The 19,794-nt window shown below is 49.4% G+C and overlaps 1 protein-coding gene across 16 annotated transcripts in view; it reads right to left on the minus strand.

Moving 5' to 3' along the window:
• Positions 1-19,794, minus strand: part of KDM2B (lysine demethylase 2B) — a 153,570-nt gene that overhangs the window by 67,394 nt on the left and 66,382 nt on the right. For all 16 annotated transcript variants that reach the window (XM_031650834.1, XM_021923049.2, XM_031650831.1 and 13 more), the window contains 2 exons: positions 17,101-17,227; positions 13,465-13,937 (listed from right to left, as the gene is read on the minus strand). In XM_031650834.1, the coding sequence (XP_031506694.1) occupies positions 13,465-13,937; positions 17,101-17,227 (600 nt within the window). The remainder of the gene's footprint in view (positions 1-13,464; positions 13,938-17,100; positions 17,228-19,794) is intronic.

The raw sequence follows: 19,794 nt of genomic DNA on the forward strand, positions 1-19,794 counted from the left end.
ATTTTTTCAGGACATTTAAGAACAGAGTAAATCATACAAAAGCACTTAGCAGGAAGAGCAGAAGTGCTCAGGAGACAAACGAGGGTGAAGATTATTTGAACCCCTGGCTACAAGGGTTCAAATCCCAGCCGCGGGAACATAGAGCTTCCCCAAAGTCCCATAGTCAATGTCAATGATTTGTAAATGCTATTTATAAAGTGTCTTTATTCACTGCTGTATCCCCAAAGCCTCACATAATGACTAACTTAGAGTAAGTTTCCAATAAACAAAGTTTTTTTTTTTTTTTTTTTTTGAGATAGAGTGTTACTCTGTCACCCAGGCTGGAGTGCAGTGGCACAATCTTGGTTCACTACAATCTCTGCCTCCCAGGTTCAAGGGAGTCTCCTGCCTCAGCCTCCCAAGTAGCTAGGATTACCGGCGTGCGCCACCACCCCTGGCTAATTTTTGTCATTTTTAGTAGAGACGGGTTTTCACCATGTTGGCCAGGCTGGTCTCAAACTCCTAGCCTCAAGTGATCCGCCCACCTCGGCCTCCCAAAGTGCTGGGATTATAGGCATGAGGCACCGCACCTGGCCCCAGAGTGTTTATAAAATAAAGCCACAAATACCAAAAGAGGGACAGTCTACAAAATGCCTGAACAGATCTCCTCAAAACCATCAAGGTCATCAAAACAAGTAAAGTCTAAGAAACTATAGCAGCTAAGAGAAGACTGATGAGACTAAATGTAATATTGTACCTTGGGTGGGATCCTATAACAGAAAAAAAGACAAGTAATAACATGGTCTAACTCTGAATATAGTCTTTAGTTACAATGCATGTTATCAATATTGGTTTATTAATTGTCACAAACATACTATACTAATATAAGATGTTAATAATAGGGGAAAACTAGGCATGAGGGGTATGTATTGGAATTCTCTGTACTATCTCCTGAATTTTGTAAATCTAAAATTACACTTAAAAATAGTCTATTAAAAATATATTTACATACATTTTGAAGCAGGGTCTTGCTCTGTTGCCCAGGCTGGAGTGCAGTGGTGCCATCACAACTCAAGTGACCCTTCCACCTCAGCCTCCCAGGTAGCTGGGACTACAGGTGCCCACCACCACGTCCAGGTAATTTTTTGTAGAGATGGGATCTTGCCATGTGGCCTGGGCTGATCTCAAACTCTTGACCTCAAGCAGTCAGCCCACCTCAGCCTCCCAAAGTGATGGGATTACAGGCATGAACCACTGTGCTCAGCCTCGCATTTTTGAAAAATAATCATTAGGCCGGGCACGGTGGCTCACACCTGTAATCCCAGCACTTTGGGAGGCCAAGGTGGGTGGATCACGAGGTCAGAAGTTCAAGAGCAGCCTGGCCAATATGGTGAAGCCCCGTGTCTACTAAAATTACAAAAATTAGCCAGGTGTGGTGGCGGGTGCCTGTAATTCCAGCTACTCAGGAGGCTGAAGCAGAAGAATCGCTTGAACCCGGGAGGCAGAGGTTGCAATGAGCCGAGATCATGCCACTGCACTCCAACCTGAGCAACAGAGTGAGACTCCATCTCAAAAAATAAAATAAAATATAGAATGGAATGGAATGGAATAGAATAGAATAGAATAGAATAGAATAGAATAGAATAGAATAGACTAGGAGGGGGCACTAGGGCAAAGGATTCTCATTTCATTATTTCTTTTAATAATCCATATGAGGCCGGGTGCAGTGGCTCATGCCTGTAATCCCAGCACTTTGGGAGGCCGAGACAGGCGGATCACCTGAGGTCAGGAGTTTGAGACCAGCCTCACCAACATGGAGAAACCCTGTCTCTACTAAAAGTACAAAATCAGCCTGGCGTGGTGGCACATGCCTGTAATCCCAGCTACTTGGAAGGCTGAGGCAGAAGAATCGCTTGAACCTGGGAGGTGGAGGTTGCAGTGAGCTGAGATCATGCCTTTGCACTCCCGACTGGGCAACAAAGCAAGACTCCGTCTCAAAAAAAATAAAAATGAAAATAAAAAATAATCCATAGGAATTTTGCACCCTCTTCCACAAGCATCAGTGCTGATTTTTTCTAATAATAATGTATCCAGCCAGGTGCAGTGGCTCAGGACTGTAATCTCAGCACTTCAGGAGGCCAAGGCAGGTGGATCACGTGAGGCCAGGAGTTAGACCAGCCTGAGCAACACGGAGAAACCCCATCACTATTAAAACTACAAAAATTAGCCAGATATGGTGGTGTGTGCCTGTGGTCCCAGCTACCTGGGAGGCTGAGGCAGGAGGATCACTTGAATCCAGGAGGCAGAGGTTGTAGTGGGCCGAGACCGTGCCACTGCACTCCAATCTAAGAAACAGAGTGAGACTTTGTCTCAAAATAAATAAATAAATAAATAGTTTTCCTCTCTCTAAAAAATCACAAAGAACAAACGAGCTTTCCAGAAATATGCTCCAGGTTTAGCCAGAGACTTCCCATTCCCCCTTGCATGTGGGTCCCAAATGGCTGGGGGAGAAGACCGTCATTTCCACAGGGCATTTCAGCCACTTACTCCAATCCCAAACTTTAGGATTGAGTAACAAATTCAAGATGTAACCAGACTGGGACAATAGGGAATGGTGAGGCCTGTGACAAACTAGAGAACACACGGCCCGTTTAAAAAGGGGGAATGCTACCCAACTCCAGCTTACCTCCTATGGGGATGAAAGGCCCACTAGACCTTTACTTTTTCAGAAGAAATCAAAGATGCAGAGTTTTATTTGAAATCTCTGCATTTTTAAATGTTAGCAACTAACTAAAACTTAAAAAAAAAACCCACGGTGAGTGACACATCCGTGTGCTGGTTCGGCCCATGGGCCACCAACTTGCAAACATGGCTCTGCATATGACTGAAAGTAATGCCCACCCCCCTTTGTTTTGAGTTTCCTTCTTAAATGTCTTACCATTTCTTGTCATTTCAATATCAGATTGGAGTCTAACTCACAAGCCCTGAGGTAGAGGCCTCTTTAGAGGGAGATCAGTTACAAAAAGTTATTACTGCAGTTCAAAGTACTAGACATAATTAATAAATTAATAACAATAAATAATATATTTTAAAAGACTCTGTTTCAAAAAAACATAGAGTTGCCCAGGCTTGAGTGCTGCGGCGTGATCACAGCTCACCACAGCCTCGAACTCCTGGGCTCGAGCAATTCTCCCACCTCAGCTTCCCAAGTAGTTGGGATAAGAAAGCACCATCATGCCCAATTAATTTTTTAATTTTTTAGTAGAGATAGGTTCTTGCTATGTTGCCCAGGCTGGTCTCAAATTCCTACGGTCAGCTGATCCTCTGGACTCCTAAAGTGCTGCGATTACAGGTGTGTGAGCCACCACACCCACTCGATAAATTTTTTATTTATTTATTTTTTTTGAGACGGAGTCTTGCTCTGTCGCCTGGGCTAGAGTGCAGTGGCGTGATCTCGGCTCACTGCAACCTCTGCCTCCCCAGTTCCATCGATTCCCTGCCTCAGCCTCCTGGGGAGCTGGGATTACAGGCACACACCACCGTGCCCAGCTAATTTTTGTTGTTTTTTTTTTTTTTTTCCAGTAGAGACAGGTTTCACCATGTTGGCCAGGCTGGTCTTGAACTCCTGACCTCAGGCGATCCACCTACCTCGGCCTCCCAAAGTGCTGGGATTACAGTCATGAGCCACCGTGCCCGGCCAATACTTTTTAAAATTGCAATTGTTATTGGTAAGCCTGCGCAATATAGCAAGACCCCATCTCTACAAAAAAACTTTAAAACTTAGCTGGGCATGGTGGTATGTGCCCATAGTCCTAGCTTCTTGGGGAGATTGAGGTGTGAGGATTGCTTGAGCCCAGAAGTTTGAGGCTGCAGTGAGCTATGATCACACAACTACACTCCAACCTGGGAGAAAGAGGGAGACTCTGTCTCTAAATAATAATAATGGCCAGGTGCGGTGGCTCGTGCCTGTAATCCCAGCACTTTGAGAGGTCAAGGTGGGCAATTCACCTGAGGTCAGGAGTTCAAGACCAGCCTGGCCAACATGATGAAACCCCGTCTCTATTAAAAGTACAAAAAAATTAGCCAGGCGTGGTAGCACGTGTCTGTGGTCTCAGCTGCTCGGGAGACTGAGGCAGGAGAATCACTTGAACCCAGGAGGCAGAAGTTACAATGAGCCAAGATTGCACCACTGCACTCTGGCCTGGGTGACAGAACGAGACTCCAACTCAAAAAAATAATAATTAATTACTTAACAATAATTAAAAATAAAAAGAATTTTCCCCAAGTGCCCTGAGCCTAGGATCTCACGCTCATACCTCCCGTTTCCCTGTGTGTGTGGCCCCCTGTGGTCACCAGGGGGCGCCCTGGGCTCTGTCCCTCAGGGAAGAATTTTCATTTGTGTATGACAGGCTGCGGGAAAAGATTATTCTAATTGGAGATTTCATCTCTGAGAAATAGGTTGTGCTGGAGGGAATCATGTCACTGGCTTCCCTAGGCCCTGCTTGAATTTATACACTCCCTGGGGCTCTCGGAAGCACAGATACAAGGAAGGCTGGGGGCCCTCACCAGCTCAGCCCCCTAAGGGTTACACCCTACACGCCGCTCCCCTCCGAAAGTCCAGGGCAGGCTTTGGAAGAGAAAGATCAAGCCGGCCGGGCGCGGTGCCTCAAGCCTGTAATCCCAGCACTTTGGGAGGCCGAGACGGGCGGATCACGAGGTCAGGAGATCGAGACCATCGTGACTAACCGGTGACACCCCGTCTCTACTAAAAAAACACACACACAAAAAAACTAGCGGGCGAGGTGGCGGGCGCCTGTAGTCCCAGCTACTCGGGAGGCTGAGGCAGGAGAATGGCGTAAACCCGGGAGGCGGAGCTTGCAGTGAGCTGAGATCCGGCCACTGCACTCCAGCCTGGGCGACAAAGCAAGACTCCGTCTCAAAAAAAAAAAAAAAAAAAGAAAGATCAAGCCTTGGGGCCCTTTCTGCTGGAAACTGCCCCGTACTGGACCTCACGAGATAACCACAGACAAGGGATGGCTGGGCCTGGGCGGCCCCTTATGCCAATTTGTCTCAAAGAGCTTAATTAGTTAACAACGGATTCGGGTCCCACTGCTCCCTAAGCTGGGGCTTTAACAATCACAAACTCCCTCCATGCCGTGACTAAAAATATCCCACTGTGAAAATAAGGCAGGCATCAGGGAAGAATCGCCATCCACTGGCCGACAAGGGAGGTGCGGCTTGGGGAACTCCTGCTCTGGGGAACCAGCATCCTCCGGGGTGACCCCTTCCGCGGGGAAAGAGACCCGCCAGGCGTCAAGGTACCTGGGGTCTCTCAAGTACCCTCCCTCCATCTCAGCCCAACCGTCTGTGAAAACCCATCTGAAGTAGCTTGAATTGTGTCCCAAAAATTATGTGTTCAGGTAGGGCACCGTGGCTCCCAGCACTTTGGAAGGCGGAGGAGGGCGGATCACTTGAGGCCAGGAGTTCAAGACCAGCCTGGCCAACATGGTGAGACCCCGTCTCTACTGAAAATACAAAAGTTAGCCAGGCATGGTGGCACATGCCCGTAGTCCCAGCTACTCAGGAGGATGAGGCAGAATTGCTTGAACCCAGGGAACAGGGGTTGTGGTGATGCGGTATCACACCATTGAACTCCAGCCTGGGCAACGGAGCAAGATTCCGTCTCAAAAAAAAATTTTTTTTTCAAGGTGAAATAATCCTGAATTTAGGGTAGACCCTAAATCCAATGTCTAGTGTCTTTATGATAAGAGAGATTTGGACAGAGACACAAAGAAGAAATCCACAAGAAAATGAAGGCAGAGACTGGAGTGATGCAGCCACAGCCAGCGAACACCAAAAGCTGCCAGAAACTGGAGGAGGCCCAGAAGGATTCTCTTCTAGAGGCTTTGGAGCAAGCACAGCCCTGCTGACTCTTTTAGTTCTGATTCTGACCCCCAGGACTATTAAATAACATACTTGGTTTTTAATTTTTTTAATTTATTTATTTTTTGGAGACAGAGTCTTGCTCTGTCGCCCAGGCTGGAGTGCAGCAGCACGATCTCAGCTCACTGCAACGTCTGCCTCCCAGGTTCAAGCAATTCTCCTGTCTCAGCCTCCAGAGTAACTGGGATAACAGGCGCACACCACCACGCCTACCTAATTTTTTTATATTTTCAGTAGAGATGGTGTTTCACCATGTTGACCACGCTGGTCTTGAACTCTTGACCTCCTGATCCGCCCACGTTGGCCTCCCAAAGTGCTGAGATTATAGGCGTGAGCCACCGTGCCTAGCCAAAAGTGTGATGATTTTTAAAAGCCAACCACGCTGGTCATCTGGGCTTTACACCTCACTGTTCTACAAGTCAGTAAGACCCAGGAGAGGCCACGTCAACAAGCAGATGCGTTCCAGGTGGGGAACTGACAACCCCAAGAGAAAAAAGCTGTGAACACCTTCCACGGCCATGGGTTTCACAGGCTGGCACATTTGACCTGCACCAGCCTGTTTTCATTCTATGATGTCTGAAATTTTTGGCTCTAGTTTGCTGAGCTATTAAAGGCCCTGTGCTAAAGGTGTCACCTCACTGAGTCCTCATGACCACGACGCTGTATTCCAAGTACTGCATTCCCCAAGAGCATTCAGCTTGGTTAACAGATGGCACAGGGATTTCGGTCTGATGCAGAACTTTTGGTCTTCAAAGAACACCTGGCCACACAGTGGTTCACACCTGTAATCCCAGCACTTTGGGAGGCCGAGAAAGGCAGATCGCTTGAGGCCAGGCGTTAGAGACTAGCCTGGCCAACATGGCGAAACCCTGCCTCTACTAAAATACAAGAATTAGGTGGGCGTGGTGGCGCATGCCTGTAATCCCAGCTACTTGGGAGTCTGAGGCAGGAGAATCACTTGAACCTGGGAGGTGAAGGTTGCAGTGAGCTGAGACAGGGTCTCAGTAAATCCTCCTGCATCAGACTTTCAAGTAGCTGGGGCCACAGGCGCACGCCACTACACCTGGCTAATTTTTTGTTCCTTTTGTTTTGTTTTGTTTTCGTAGAGTCGGGGTCTCACTATGTTGCCCAGGGTGGCCTCAAACTCCTGAGCTCCAGCCACCCTCCCACTCTGGCCTCCCAAAGGGCTTGGATGACAGATGTGAGTCACTGTGCCAAGCCTAAGCAGCAATCTTTAACCTGGAGGGGGCATGAGGGGGCTGCTGAGAGGTGAGAAGGGGGAAGGAAAGAGAAAGGGCAGCGGAAGTGTGGGTAGCTGGCCAAAGCCAGTCTGACTCACCTTTGGCTGCAACCTATGTTCATGGCTTCATTGTTCCTTAAAGTAATTCAATGACATAGGTCTCCGCTGTTATGCCCATATCACAGTGAGGACACTGCAGTTTCACAGAAGGGTCAGCGTTTCAGAATGGCCAAGAATCACAGAATCTGGTCCCCAGGAGGACAAAGCACATCCTCATTTTACATACAGGTAAACAGAAAGGTGGACTGGCTTGCCCAAGGCCACACAGTGAGTAGCTCAGAGCAGAAACCAAACTTGAACTCCAGGGTCTCCTGCGTCCTGAGTTCTTGTCCATCTCATACAGGCCAATATCTTGGCACCTCCATCACAGTAAGTGTCTATATTTATTTCTCATTGATGTTGAGACAGGGTCTCTGTCTGATGCAATCACAGCTCACTGTAGCCTCCACCTCCTGGGCTCAAATGATCCTCCTGCCTCAGCCCTCTAACACTACACAGTCTCCCAGGTAGAGGTGCACACCACTATACCTGGCTAATTTTTTATTTTTTTATAGAGATAGGATCTTGTTATGTTGCCAAAGTTGGTCTCAAACTCCTGAGCTCAACCAATCCTCCTGCCTTGGTCTCCCAAAGTGCTGGCATTATAGGCATAAACAACATAGCAAGACATAGTCTCCACAAATAACTAAAAAATTAGCTGGGAGTAGTGGCATATGCCTGTAGTCCCAGCTACTTGGGAGGCTGAGATGGGAGGATTGCTTGAGCCTCGGGGGTTGAGGCTGCAGTGAGCTATGACTGTGCCACTGTACTCCAGGCTGGGTGACAGAGTGAGACCCTCATCTCAAAAACAAACCAAAACCTACATTACAATGAAATATCTAGAATAAGTAAATCCACAGGACAGAAAGCAGATTCGCAGTGAAGAGGGTATGGGACATGGCAGCTCTTAGGTACGGGATTGTCCGCAGTGATAAAAAGGTTCTGGAATAAGATAGTGGTGGTGGCTGCACACGACTGTGAATTGTTGGCCGGGCACAGTGGCTCATGCCTGCAATCCCAGCACTTCGGGAGGCCAAGCCAAGATGATTACCTGAGGCCAAGAGTTGAAGACCAGCGTGGCCAACATAATGAAACCCCATCTCTACTAAAAATATAAAAACTAGCCAGGTGTGGTGGCACATGCCTGTAATTCCAGTGACTCGGGAGGCTGAGGCATGAGAATCACTTGAATCCAGGAGGCAGAGGTTGCAGTAAGCTGAGATCATACCACTGCACTCCAGCCTAGGCAAGAGTGAGGCTGTGTCTCAAAAAAGAAAAACAAAACAAAACAGACAAAAAAAACAACCAAAATTGTGACTGTACCTAAGGCCACTGATTTGGACACTTTAACATGGTTAAAATGGTAAGTTCTGTAATGTGTGTCTTACCACAATTTAAAACATACGTCATACAAAGCTGTCCAACCACCTGAGCCCAGGGGCTCAAGATGAGACTGGGCAACACAGTGAGACCTCCGTCTCTACAAAAAATATAAAACAGCCAGACGTGGTGATGCACACCTATAGTCCCAGATACAGGAGAGGCTGAGGTGGGAGGATCATCTAAGCCCAGGAGGTCGAGGCTGCAATGAGCTGTGATCATGCCACTGCACTCTAGCTTTGGTGACAGAGTAAGACTGTCTCAAAATGTAAAAACAACAAAATCACACAAATGAAAGAACAAATGGGTTTTTAGTATAAGCCAAAACCTAGCCATCTAAGGACTGAGTTGAACTGGGGGCTGTCTCCAATCACCAGGGCACTAGTTACCCTGAGCCACCACAAGCAGCAGCCTCTGAGGTCCCAGGAGAGAGCCCCTCTTCCTGAAACACAAGCCAAAGATCCTAGCAGGTCAGTCATCAAGCGGAAACCACCACAGCCCAGAAACATGAATCCCTCAGCGGCAGTGGGGGAGCTGGGCATCAGCTCTGAACTGTCTCAGACCCACATTCCTGAGCTGTGTTTTATTTTTTGGCCAAAGCAAAAGAATCCCCCAACAACAGAAAAGAGAGAACAAGGCAATGGCGTGTGCAGCTGGGGAGAACAGGCGGCCCACCCTCTGGGGCAGCACTCCCAACCTGAAAGTCAGTACTGGGTTCAAAATCGGTTTTTTGGCCAGGCGCGGTGGCTCAAGCCTGTAATCCCAGCACTTTGGGAGGCCGAGACGGGCGGATCACGAGGTCAGGAGATCGAGACCATCCTGGCTAACACGGTGAAACCCCATCTCTACTAAAAAATACAAAAAACTAGCCGGGCAAGGTGGCGGGCGCCTCCCAGCTACTCAGGAGGCTGAGGCAGGAGAATGGCATAAACCCGGGAGGCAGAGCTTGCAGTGAGCTGAGATCTGGCCACTGCACTCCAGCCCGGGCGACAGAGCGAGACTCCGTCTCAAAAAAATAAAAAATTTAAAAAATAAAATAAAATAAATTAAAAAATAAAAAATCGGGTTTTTTGTTTTTTTTAATTTTTTTGAGACAGGGTCTTGTTCTGTCTCCCAGGCTGGAGTGCAGTGGCGCACTCGGCTCACTGCAGCCTGGAACTCCTGGGCTCCAGTGAGCCTCCTGCCTCAGGCGCGCACCACCACACCTGGCTAACTTTTGTTTTTGTACAGATGGGGTCTCACTATGTTGCCCAGACTGGTCTCAAACTCCTGGGCTCATGTGATCGGCCTTCTAAAATGTTAGGATTACAGGTGTGAGCCACTGCACCAGGCCTCAAAATTTTTTCTGGGTCTCCAGGGAGAGTGAAGGGCTGATGCCTGTCAAACCAATCAGAAACTCTCCTGCTCTGGACGAGGTGACGGCACCCACGGCCCCCGGCAAGCACTTGGCCACACGACATTTAGAGACACGAGCAGCGGCCCCAGCGTTCACGGGACCCTCAGGAGGCCTGTGCACCTAATTAACAAGCTCTTCAGCCTGAAAACAGCCTCATTAGACAAGGCTCAACTAAACATCTCTAAAGTCAGGTAAGTTCAATAAACGAGCTAAGTGACTAGGTTATATGAAAAAGACAGCCTGGGCAACATAGGAGACCCTATCTCTACAAAAATTACAGAACAGGCCGGGGGCGGTGGCTCAAGCCTGTAATCCCAGCACTTTGGGAGGCCGAGTCGGGCGGATCACGAGGTCAGGAGATCGAGACCATCCTGGCTAACACAGTGAAACCCCATCTCTACTAAAAAAATACAAAAAACTAGCTGGGCGAGGTGGCGGGCACCTGTAGTCCCAGCTACTCGGGAGGCTGAGGCAGGAGAATGGCGTGAACCCGGGAGGCGGAGCTTGCAGTGAGCTGAGATCCGGCCACCGCACTCCAGCCTGGGCAACAGAGCGAGACTCCGTCTCAAAAGAAAAAAAAATTACAGAACAATTAGCCAGGTATGGTAGCATGCCCATGGCCCCAGCTACTCAGGAGGCAGGGGTAGGACAATCACTTGAACCCAGGAGGCAGAGGTTGCAGTGAACCGAGATCATGTCACTGCACTTCAGCCTGGGCGACAGAGCAAGACTCTGTCTCAAAAAAAAAAAAAAAAAGAAAGAAAGAAAAACTAGTGACACTCAGGGAGGCAGAGGGAAGTTTAGTGGTGGGGACTGGAGCATATGGGGTCCGCTGCTAATTACTTCCTGCTGATTAGCCATTCAGGAACATGAGCCAGGAGACCTAGGATATTTCATTTTTATTTATTTATTTACTGAGACAGAGGCCCTCACAGGCGCCTGCGCCTGAGTGCAGTGGTATCTGGCTCACTGTAACCCCTGCCTCCCAGGGTTCAAGTGATTCTCCTTACCTCAGCTCCTCCCTAGTAGCTGGGATTACAGGTGTGTGCCACCACACCCGCTAATTTTGCATTTTGCAGAGACAGGCTCTCACCCATGCTGGGCTGTGGGGCTGGTCTCAAACTCCTGACCTCAACTTCTGATCCGCTCACTTGGTCTCCCAAAGTGCTGCGATTACAGGCGTGAGCCACCATGCCTGGCCAAGCCAGGATATTTTATAAGAGGCTCCAGATTTGTTTAACGTTGGGAACTAATTACAAAAATCCATTTGAACTCGTGCAGGCTGATGGCCCGAGGCTGGTTTGCCCAGGGGCTGCAGATTTGCAGCTTTCATCCCAGGTTGCATGATTTGTAAATAAAACCCACACAATCACCTCAATATCGTCTCCCTAAATTTGGGATTGCCTCTTGAGAGGAAGAAAATCACTTTCTCTACAGCCACCAAAAGAGTGGCGCATAGGCTGGGCGCGGTGGCTCAAGCCTGTAATCCCAAAAGAATTTCTGGGAGGCCGATGGGCAGATCGGCTGAGGTCGGGGAAGATCGAGACCAGACACCCAGCCTGCCACGCAAAACCACCTTAAAAATACAAAAACTAGCCGGCCTTTGGTGGGCGCCTGTAGTCCCAGCTACTCCGAGGCTGAGGCAGGAGAATGGCGTGAACCCGGGAGGCTGAGCCAGAAAGTGAGCTGAGATCGCTGCCACTGCAGACCCAGCCTGGGCGGCAGAGCAAGACCTGGGCCTTAAAAAAAAAAAAAAAAAAAGAGAGTGGCCATAGATTCCTCCTACTGAACAGCAACCAGACCCTAGGAGTAGTTACTTAAGCTCTCTACGCCACCCCATTTATCTGTAAAATAGGGCAGGACAAAATTACAAGGCCGGGGCAACGGTGGGCTCACGCCTATAATCCTCACACTTTGGGAGGCTGAGGAGGCAGCAGATCACGCAGGTCAGGAGTTCAAGACTGCCTGGCCAACATGGTGAAACCCCGCCCTCTACTAAAAATATAAAAATTCAATGGGGTTCGTGGTGGGCTCTCAGGTCCCCAGCTACTCAGGAGGCTGGAGGCAGGAGAATGGCTGGAACCTGGAGGTGGCAGAGGTTGCAGTGAGCAGAGATTGGCGCCCACTGCACTCTAGGCCTGTGGCACAGGAGCAACTGTCCCAGTGCTACTCCAAAGGGTTGTTGGAAGGTTTCAATGTGTTTGTACTAGAAAAACACCCCCAACAGCACCAAGTCATTGAGATGCCTCTTTACTTCATATTTATTGTACAGCTGCCCATGGGTGATTCCCCTGTGAGGAAGGAGGACGTCTGGGCTGCTTGCACTTTTTCTAACCCCTACCCCAGGCCTCCTCTACATCATCAAAGGGTCTAGGGTAAGTCCAGCCTCAGGCCAATCAGGTAGGTAGAGGCTAGGGATAGGAGGAGCCAAGTTTCATCCCTAGGAGGACATCTGTTCCCAGAACCAGCAACACCACACAGAAATAGATCAGAGAGACAAAGATGCTTTTGAAGGCAAAAATAGGCTAGGCCAGGCACAGTGGCTCATGCCTGTAATCCCAGCACCTTGGGAAGCTGAGGTGGGAGGATCACTTGAGCCCAGTAGTTTGAGACCAGCCTGGGCAATGTGGTGAGACCCCATCTCTACAAAAAAATTAAAAATTAGCTGACCATGGTGGCATGCACCTGTAGTCCCAGCTACTTGGGAGGCTGAGGCAGGAGGATCACTTGAGCCTGGGAGGTCGAGGCTGCAGTGAGCCAAGCTCGCGTCACTGCATTCCAGCCTGTGCAACAGAGTAACACCCTGTCTGTCTCAATAGTAAGTAAATCAATCAATCAATCAATAAATAAATAAAGTAAAAAAGGCTTTCCAAAAGCATGGAAAGACATTTCTTCTTCAGATTAGTATGGTTGTTTTGGGTTTTTTTTCAGGCAGGGTCTTGCTCTGTTGCCCAGGCTGGAGTGCAGTGGTGAGACCATGGCTCCCTACAGCAGTGACCTCCTGGAGTCAAGCAATCCTCTCTCCTCAGCCTCCCAAGTAGCTGGGACTACAGGCATGTGCCACCATGCCTGGCTAAGTTTTCTTTTTTTTTTTTTTTTTTAAGTAGAGACAGGGTTTCACCATGTTGGCCAGGCTGGTCTTGAACTCCTGACTTCAAGTGATCTGCCCGCTTCAGCCTCCCGAAGTGTTAGGATTACAGGTGTGAGCCACCGCACCCACCCTCTGCAGCTCTTAATGGTCACCTCTGCTTGGACACCCTACATAGGCTTTTGTGGACTGAGGCCCCCAGAAGCCCTCTCCCGGCACCCGCCCAATGCTCAGAGCAATCTGCACAGAGCCACCATGAGCTGAGCTGCACCTGTCACACTGAACAGGACCTGCCCAGCCCTCCTCAGCCGCCCAGCCCCAGATGCCACTCCTGCCCACCTTCACACCCTCCAGGAGTGCCTGGGGGTCCTCGATGCCCTCGGGGACACACTTCTTGTTCTCCGGGAGGGATTCCAGTTTCTCCACCAGGGCTTTCAGGCCCTTCAGTTCAAACTCGGTGAGATGGGTCCATTTAGCAGAGACCTCTGTGGCAGGAGAGCCAGTAGGGGTCTTGGGGTAGTCTACGGGCAACGTGGTGGACTTCACGCTCTCCTCTGACTCGTTAGACAAAGTCCTTTTGAGGAACCGCAGGGCAGGTGCTTTGGGCTTCTTCCCGAGGGCCTCCTGGTCCTCGGAGGGCATGCTGGTGGGTGAAGCGGAGCCATCGGTGGGCGGTTTGGGTGCCCTGTCCCTGCCCTCGCCCTCCTCGTCCTTCTCCTCCTCCTCCTGAGGCTGCTGATCACAGGCCTCCTCCTCCATCTCCAGCCAGGAATCCGAAGAGAAGCCGTCTATGCTGGGCTTCCTCGGGGCATCTGCGGGGGAAGGGTCACAGGAAAGACCGAGGTGACGCCTAACTCCCTGCCAAGGTCTTTGGAACTTCCACTCGCCAAAAGTCCCCTTTACTCCATAGATCCAGCTTCTCTGACAATCCTAATGGTCAGTACCTCCAGCCTCTGGAAAGACCGTGCTGGATGCAGGTTCGGATCCCTACCCTGCTGCTTCCCGGCTGTGTACACCCACATGGGTTGCCTCGCCTCTCTGAACACTGGCACTTTATTTATTTATATAAAGACAGTCTCGCCATTTGGTGGCTGGACTGTAGGCACCATTTGTGCCTCACAAACCTCTCTGCCTCCCGGATTCAAGTGATCCTCCCATGGTGCACCCCACCCACACTCAGCCAGTTTTTTTTAAGCTTTTTTTGTAGAGATGAGGTCTCACTATACTGCCCAGGCTGGTACCTGGCACTTTACTTTTTTGTTTTTTGTTTTTGTTTTTGAGACGGAGTCTCGCTTCTCTGTCACCCAGGTTGAGCTGCAGCAGTGGCCGGATCTCAGCTCACTGCAAGCCTCCCACCCCGGTTTGGCGCACTAGTAGCTGGCACTCTACAGGGCCAGCCACCTTGCCTGGCTAGTTTTTATTTTAGAGACGGGTTTCTGCCCTGCAGGTTAGCCAGATGGTCCTCCTGACCCTCCCGGACTCAGGATCCTTCCAGTGCCCCGCCTCCCAGTGTTGGGATTACAGGTATTTGAGCCACACCTCTACTTTTAAATGGTTCAAAAATGCCTGTTCCAGTGGTTCACAATCTGTAATCCCTATACTTTGGGGCCCACTGGGTGGACTGCTTGAGCCTGTTTTGAGACTGCCTGAGAACATAGCTTAAACCCCATCTCTACAAAAAACTGTAATAAAATTTTGCTGGGTGTGATGATGTGCACTTGTAGTCCCAGCTACTTGGGAGGCTGAGATGGGAGGATCACTTGAGCCCGGGAGGTGGAGGCTGCAGTGAGCCATGAATGCGCCATTGCACTCCAACCTGGGCGACAGAGCAAGGCCCTGTCTCAAATAATAACTAATACAAAAATAAAATAAAATAAAAACAAGTCTAAGAGAGCATTTATTATATGATTCAACTCATGTGAAATGTCCCGGGCAGGCGACGTCTATAGGGACAGAAAGTACATGAGTTGCCTAGGGCTGGGGAAGGAGCGAGGAGGGGAGATAGAGACAACAGCTAAAGGGTACGGGTTTCTTTCTTTTTTTTTTTTTGAGACAGAGTCTCGCTCTGTCGCCCAGGCTGGAGTGTAGTGGTGTGATCTCAGTTCACTGCAACCTCCACCTCCTGGGTTCAAGGGATTCTCCTGCCTCGGCATCCCGAGTAGCTGGGATTACAGGTGCACCACCACACCCAGCTGATTTTTGTGTTTTTTAGTAGTGACGGGGTTTCACCATGTTGGTCAGGCTGGTCGCGAACTCCTAACCTCAGGGATCCACCCGCCGTGGCCTCCCAAAGTGCTGGGATTACAGGCGTGAGCCACCGCGCCCGGCCCTGGCCCTAGGTTTCTTTTCGTGGTGATGAAAATGTGAAATTGACTGCAGCAGTGGCTGCATGTATCTGTGAATAGACTGAAAACCACTGGATTCTACACTTGCAATGGTGAATTGTGTGATACAGGAACGATATCCCAATAGGGCTGTTTAAAAACTGGAAGGCAAAGGAAACATCCTCAGAAGGCCGTGGTGTGGAGGACACAGGTACCCCGGGCACAGGCAGTGGCACACAGCGGCTCTGGATGGAGAGGGTGTCTCCCTCACGTTGTCCCTTCTCATTGGCAGATGGACTGGGAGAGTCAGAGGGAAAACAGTGGCAAGAAAACATAAGGAAGATGTGGGTACTGATTACCCAAGCACCACCTCGAGATTTCCTCCTGTGCCTGTGAATGGAATGTTCTTCTTCTGTCCTACATATCCAAGTGAGAGAACCAACCCTCGGCTTCCCGGCCTGGGGACTGCAGACACTCAGACAGCCTCTCGCTCTCCCCAGCCTCTGTCCCTGGGGGATCGTGGAGTTACTGCGATCATAGCGGCTCTCACGCTATTTCAGGATCATTTCCCTTCTCTCCTACCAGGCTGGGAGCTCCAGAAGGGCAGGTTGTAGGGTTTCGGGACTTTCCAACCCCCGATTATCACATCATTGGGCGGGAATGAGGCTCGCAACAGACCTCACAGGCAAAGACTTCCCAGTGATGGCCCCAGAGGAAACACTGGTTCCCCATCATACGCCCAGCCTGGAACCCCTGAATGTCATTAGGGATGGGGCATAAGGGAAGGCACAGAAGAGGCTTACTGTAAAGGGGGAAAAAAAAGAATCTAAAAATCCTAGAGGCTGCAGGAAAAATTGTGCAGACCCTCAAGGAGATGGACTAGTGTCTCATCTTTCTATCCCCTGGTTAAAAAAAAAAAAAAAAAAAATGCTTTGTCTGAGATGCTGCAGACTCTACATCATCCAGGAAAACCCCTGCACGACAACAGCTCAGACATAGTCGAGAGGAATCACGTTCTTCCTCTAGATTGCTGGTCGGGGCTTGCAGTCACAGCCAGATGCAACTTCAGAGCGGGCGTCTGTGAGTCAAGATTCAAGGGCAGAGCCATGTTGGGGGAATGATGTCTCTTTAAGCACTGGCAGCAGGACAGGGCGCTGCAGCGGCTCCAAACACTCTCTCCTGTTCCTCCAGGCCTGCACCACCTGCCCTGGTCACCCCTCCTGCTGCCTCAAAGACGGCCTTGGGTTTTCGGGGACTGGCTGCATCTCACAGGACTGCTCTTAACATAGATAAAAACCCAACCTCCGGTGCAAGAGAAAAAATCAGCTGGTGTCCACGTAAGAGCCAAAAGAACAAGGATTCTCTGCTCTGTGGGGTGATCCTGTTTTAGCAGCCAAGCCCGGGGCGGCCCCAACCTGCATCTGCACAGCCATGGGCTGGAGGCCACACACGTGACTCTTTTGGGGATCCGAGTTCATTTTCTTGGACTCTGTATTCCAGGTGGGAAACTGACAAGAATGGCTTCCCCTGAGGGGTTCCTAGGATTCTGCCCAATACACTGATTCAACGAATCCCCAGATCGCAGGGAATGTGAGATGATTTCTGCCCCAGCTGTGCAGCCGAGGCCGTGGGCTCCCTCCGGTTCACTCACCAATAAGCATCGACTCCCTCTGGTATTCCAGGGTGAGGTGGGAGCGCTGGGTCACACAGTACACGTATCTCTCCAGGACATACCAGCACATCTCATAGTAGAAGGGGTAACGGAATTTGGGCTGCACCTGAAAACAAAGACGCAGGCAGGCAGAGGTCAGTTTCCAGAGGGCGCAGGGGGAAGGAGGGAGAGAAGTGCGGGGCAGGCTCCCTGCGGGTGAGGGTCACTGTCGTCATCTTAGCGAGAGCATGGATGGTGGGGGGAGAAATGGTGGGGAGCTGGAAGCGGGATGCCGGCAGCATGCACAAATGAGGCGGAGGACAAGGCCCGCATGAGCGCCTCATCTCAAAGGTCCCTGAGCTGCACGCCCCGGAGGTTGGATGGGGGCCACTTGGTGCTCCTGTGAGATGCAGAAAAACAGAATTCTCCCCTGAGCTGCCTGCAGAGTGTGTGGGCACCTGCAGGTGGGAGCCGCTGCCTGATCCTAGCTACTACAGACATAGGTTCCTACTTGTTTCTGAAAATTCCTGCACAGATTCTGCTGTTCCTCCCTCCCGCTTAAAAACCAGAAATCAACTCCCAAGCCTTACCCATTTGCAGACAGGTTATGGAGCCTCCTCCTGCTCTTTGGGAGGGAGGCCAGGCCAGTGGACCAATGAGAGTGAGGGGGTGTGGCCTCGCCTACCTCCAGGGGTGGGGCCTTGCAGGGGTCCACCTCCTGCTCCTCCCCACACCCACCTGGCACTGCCCAACCTGCAGGGCCACAAGGGCTCCCTCAGACACAGGACCCAGGTATGACCTGAGACCATCGTGATGCTGAGCTGAGGGAGACACATGAGGTCTGGAGCAGGAGATTCCTTTTGTCTCACCTCCCTTTTATAAAAATAGCGAGAGTCTCACTCTGTCACCCAGGCTGGAGTGCAGTGGCACGATCATGGCTCACTCAGCCTCGACCTCCTGGGCTCAAGCGACCCTCCTGCCTCAGCCCTGTGAGTAGCTGGGACTGCAGGCGCGCACCACCACGCCTGGCTGGGGTTTTTTGTATTTTTTGCAGAGATGGGGTTTACCATGTTGCTGGCTGGTTGTTTATCATAGAAGAGGAAGTAAAGGTGGAGACAGCTTTGTGTACTAGAACTGTCAAAAGGCCTGAGCCCCGGGAGATTCCACAGGGGGCAGTTCAGGGTCCGTAAAGGTGAGATGTCACTGAAAGATGGGAAGGAAGTAACGTCACTGATGGCCCCAACACAAGGATGGAACGAGGTCCCTGGCACCCATACGGGGCCTCTCCTGCAGAGGCCACACGACGGTCTCACACGCCCACACTCACACCTTGCTCCCTGGCTCTCTTGTCAAGAGGGAGAGCTAGAGAGCCGTCCTTCCCTCCCTGATCTTATGCAAACTCAGGGAGTTGATATGAACAGCCAACCGTCTCCCACCTTCTAGTCACATTGCCCTGCCCCTAATATCTTCACTCCCCTAATCTCACTCTCCCATCCCCTCATTCACACTCTCCTAACCCCCAATCACACTCTCCACCTTCTAATCATACCCCAACCCCTAATCACACTCTCTCACTGTCCCCAAATCATACTTCCCAACCCCTAATTACACTCCCCTAACCCCCAGCCTCATACCCCACTCCCCTAATCACACTCCCACCCCTCTAATCGTCTTTGCTGACTATGAGATTTCTCGACTTCTTGACGATGATTTCTCTTTGTCTCTTTTTGGATTGAGATTTCGACTTCGACTATGATTCTCTCTTTTGATTTCCGGACGAGATTTCTCGCGATTTTTTAATTTTTGGATTTTATTGAGATTTATTTCCGGACGATGCGATTTTGGATTGAGACTTTCGAGATTTGACGAGGACTTTTATCTTTTTGACTACATTTTCAGACGACTATATTTCTATTTACTTTTGGATTGAGATTTCAAGATTTTGACTGAGATTTTCTCGACCGGATTAATTCTGATTTCCGACGAGATTTTTCGATTTGATTTTGATGATTTTCTGATTTGAGTCGATTTTGATGACTTTCTTTTGGATTTGATGATTTTGATTTTTTATTTTGGTCTTTGACGAGATTTCTGGATCTTTATTTCTGATTTTGATGATTTGATTTTTCTGTTTTTGATTCGCGACGATTTCTCGATCTTTCGACGATGATTTTTTTCCTCGATGATTTTTATTCTTCCCGACGTTTTTGATTTTCGACTCATTTTTTTATTTGACGAGATTTTCTCTTTACTTTTTGACTTTTCCGGATTGATTTTTATTTTGGATTTATTTGACGGGATGATGATTTTCTGACGATTTCTTATTTTTGATTATTTTTTCTGATTCGATTTTATTTTTATTTATTATGATTTTATTTTTTGACGATATTTTGATTTTGACGAGACGCATTTTTGAATGAAATTCTGATTTTCGACATTTCTCGATTTTCGAGATTTTCTGTGATTTTTTGATATTTTTTCGAGATTTTGACGAGATTTTTCGATTTTCTGACTATATTTTTGATTTCTTGAGATTTTCTTGACCTCTTGATTTTTCGAGATTTTCTTATTTTGGATTTTTTCGACGATTTCTTGATTTCGACGAGATTTTCGGATTATGACGATTTTCGACGGATTGAGATTCTGATTTTTGATTGAGATTTCCTTTCGATTTTGGATTTACTTTATTTTCTG

Source organism: Papio anubis, chromosome 9 (assembly GCF_008728515.1).
Source record: "Papio anubis isolate 15944 chromosome 9, Panubis1.0, whole genome shotgun sequence".
NCBI lineage: Eukaryota > Metazoa > Chordata > Mammalia > Primates > Cercopithecidae > Papio > Papio anubis.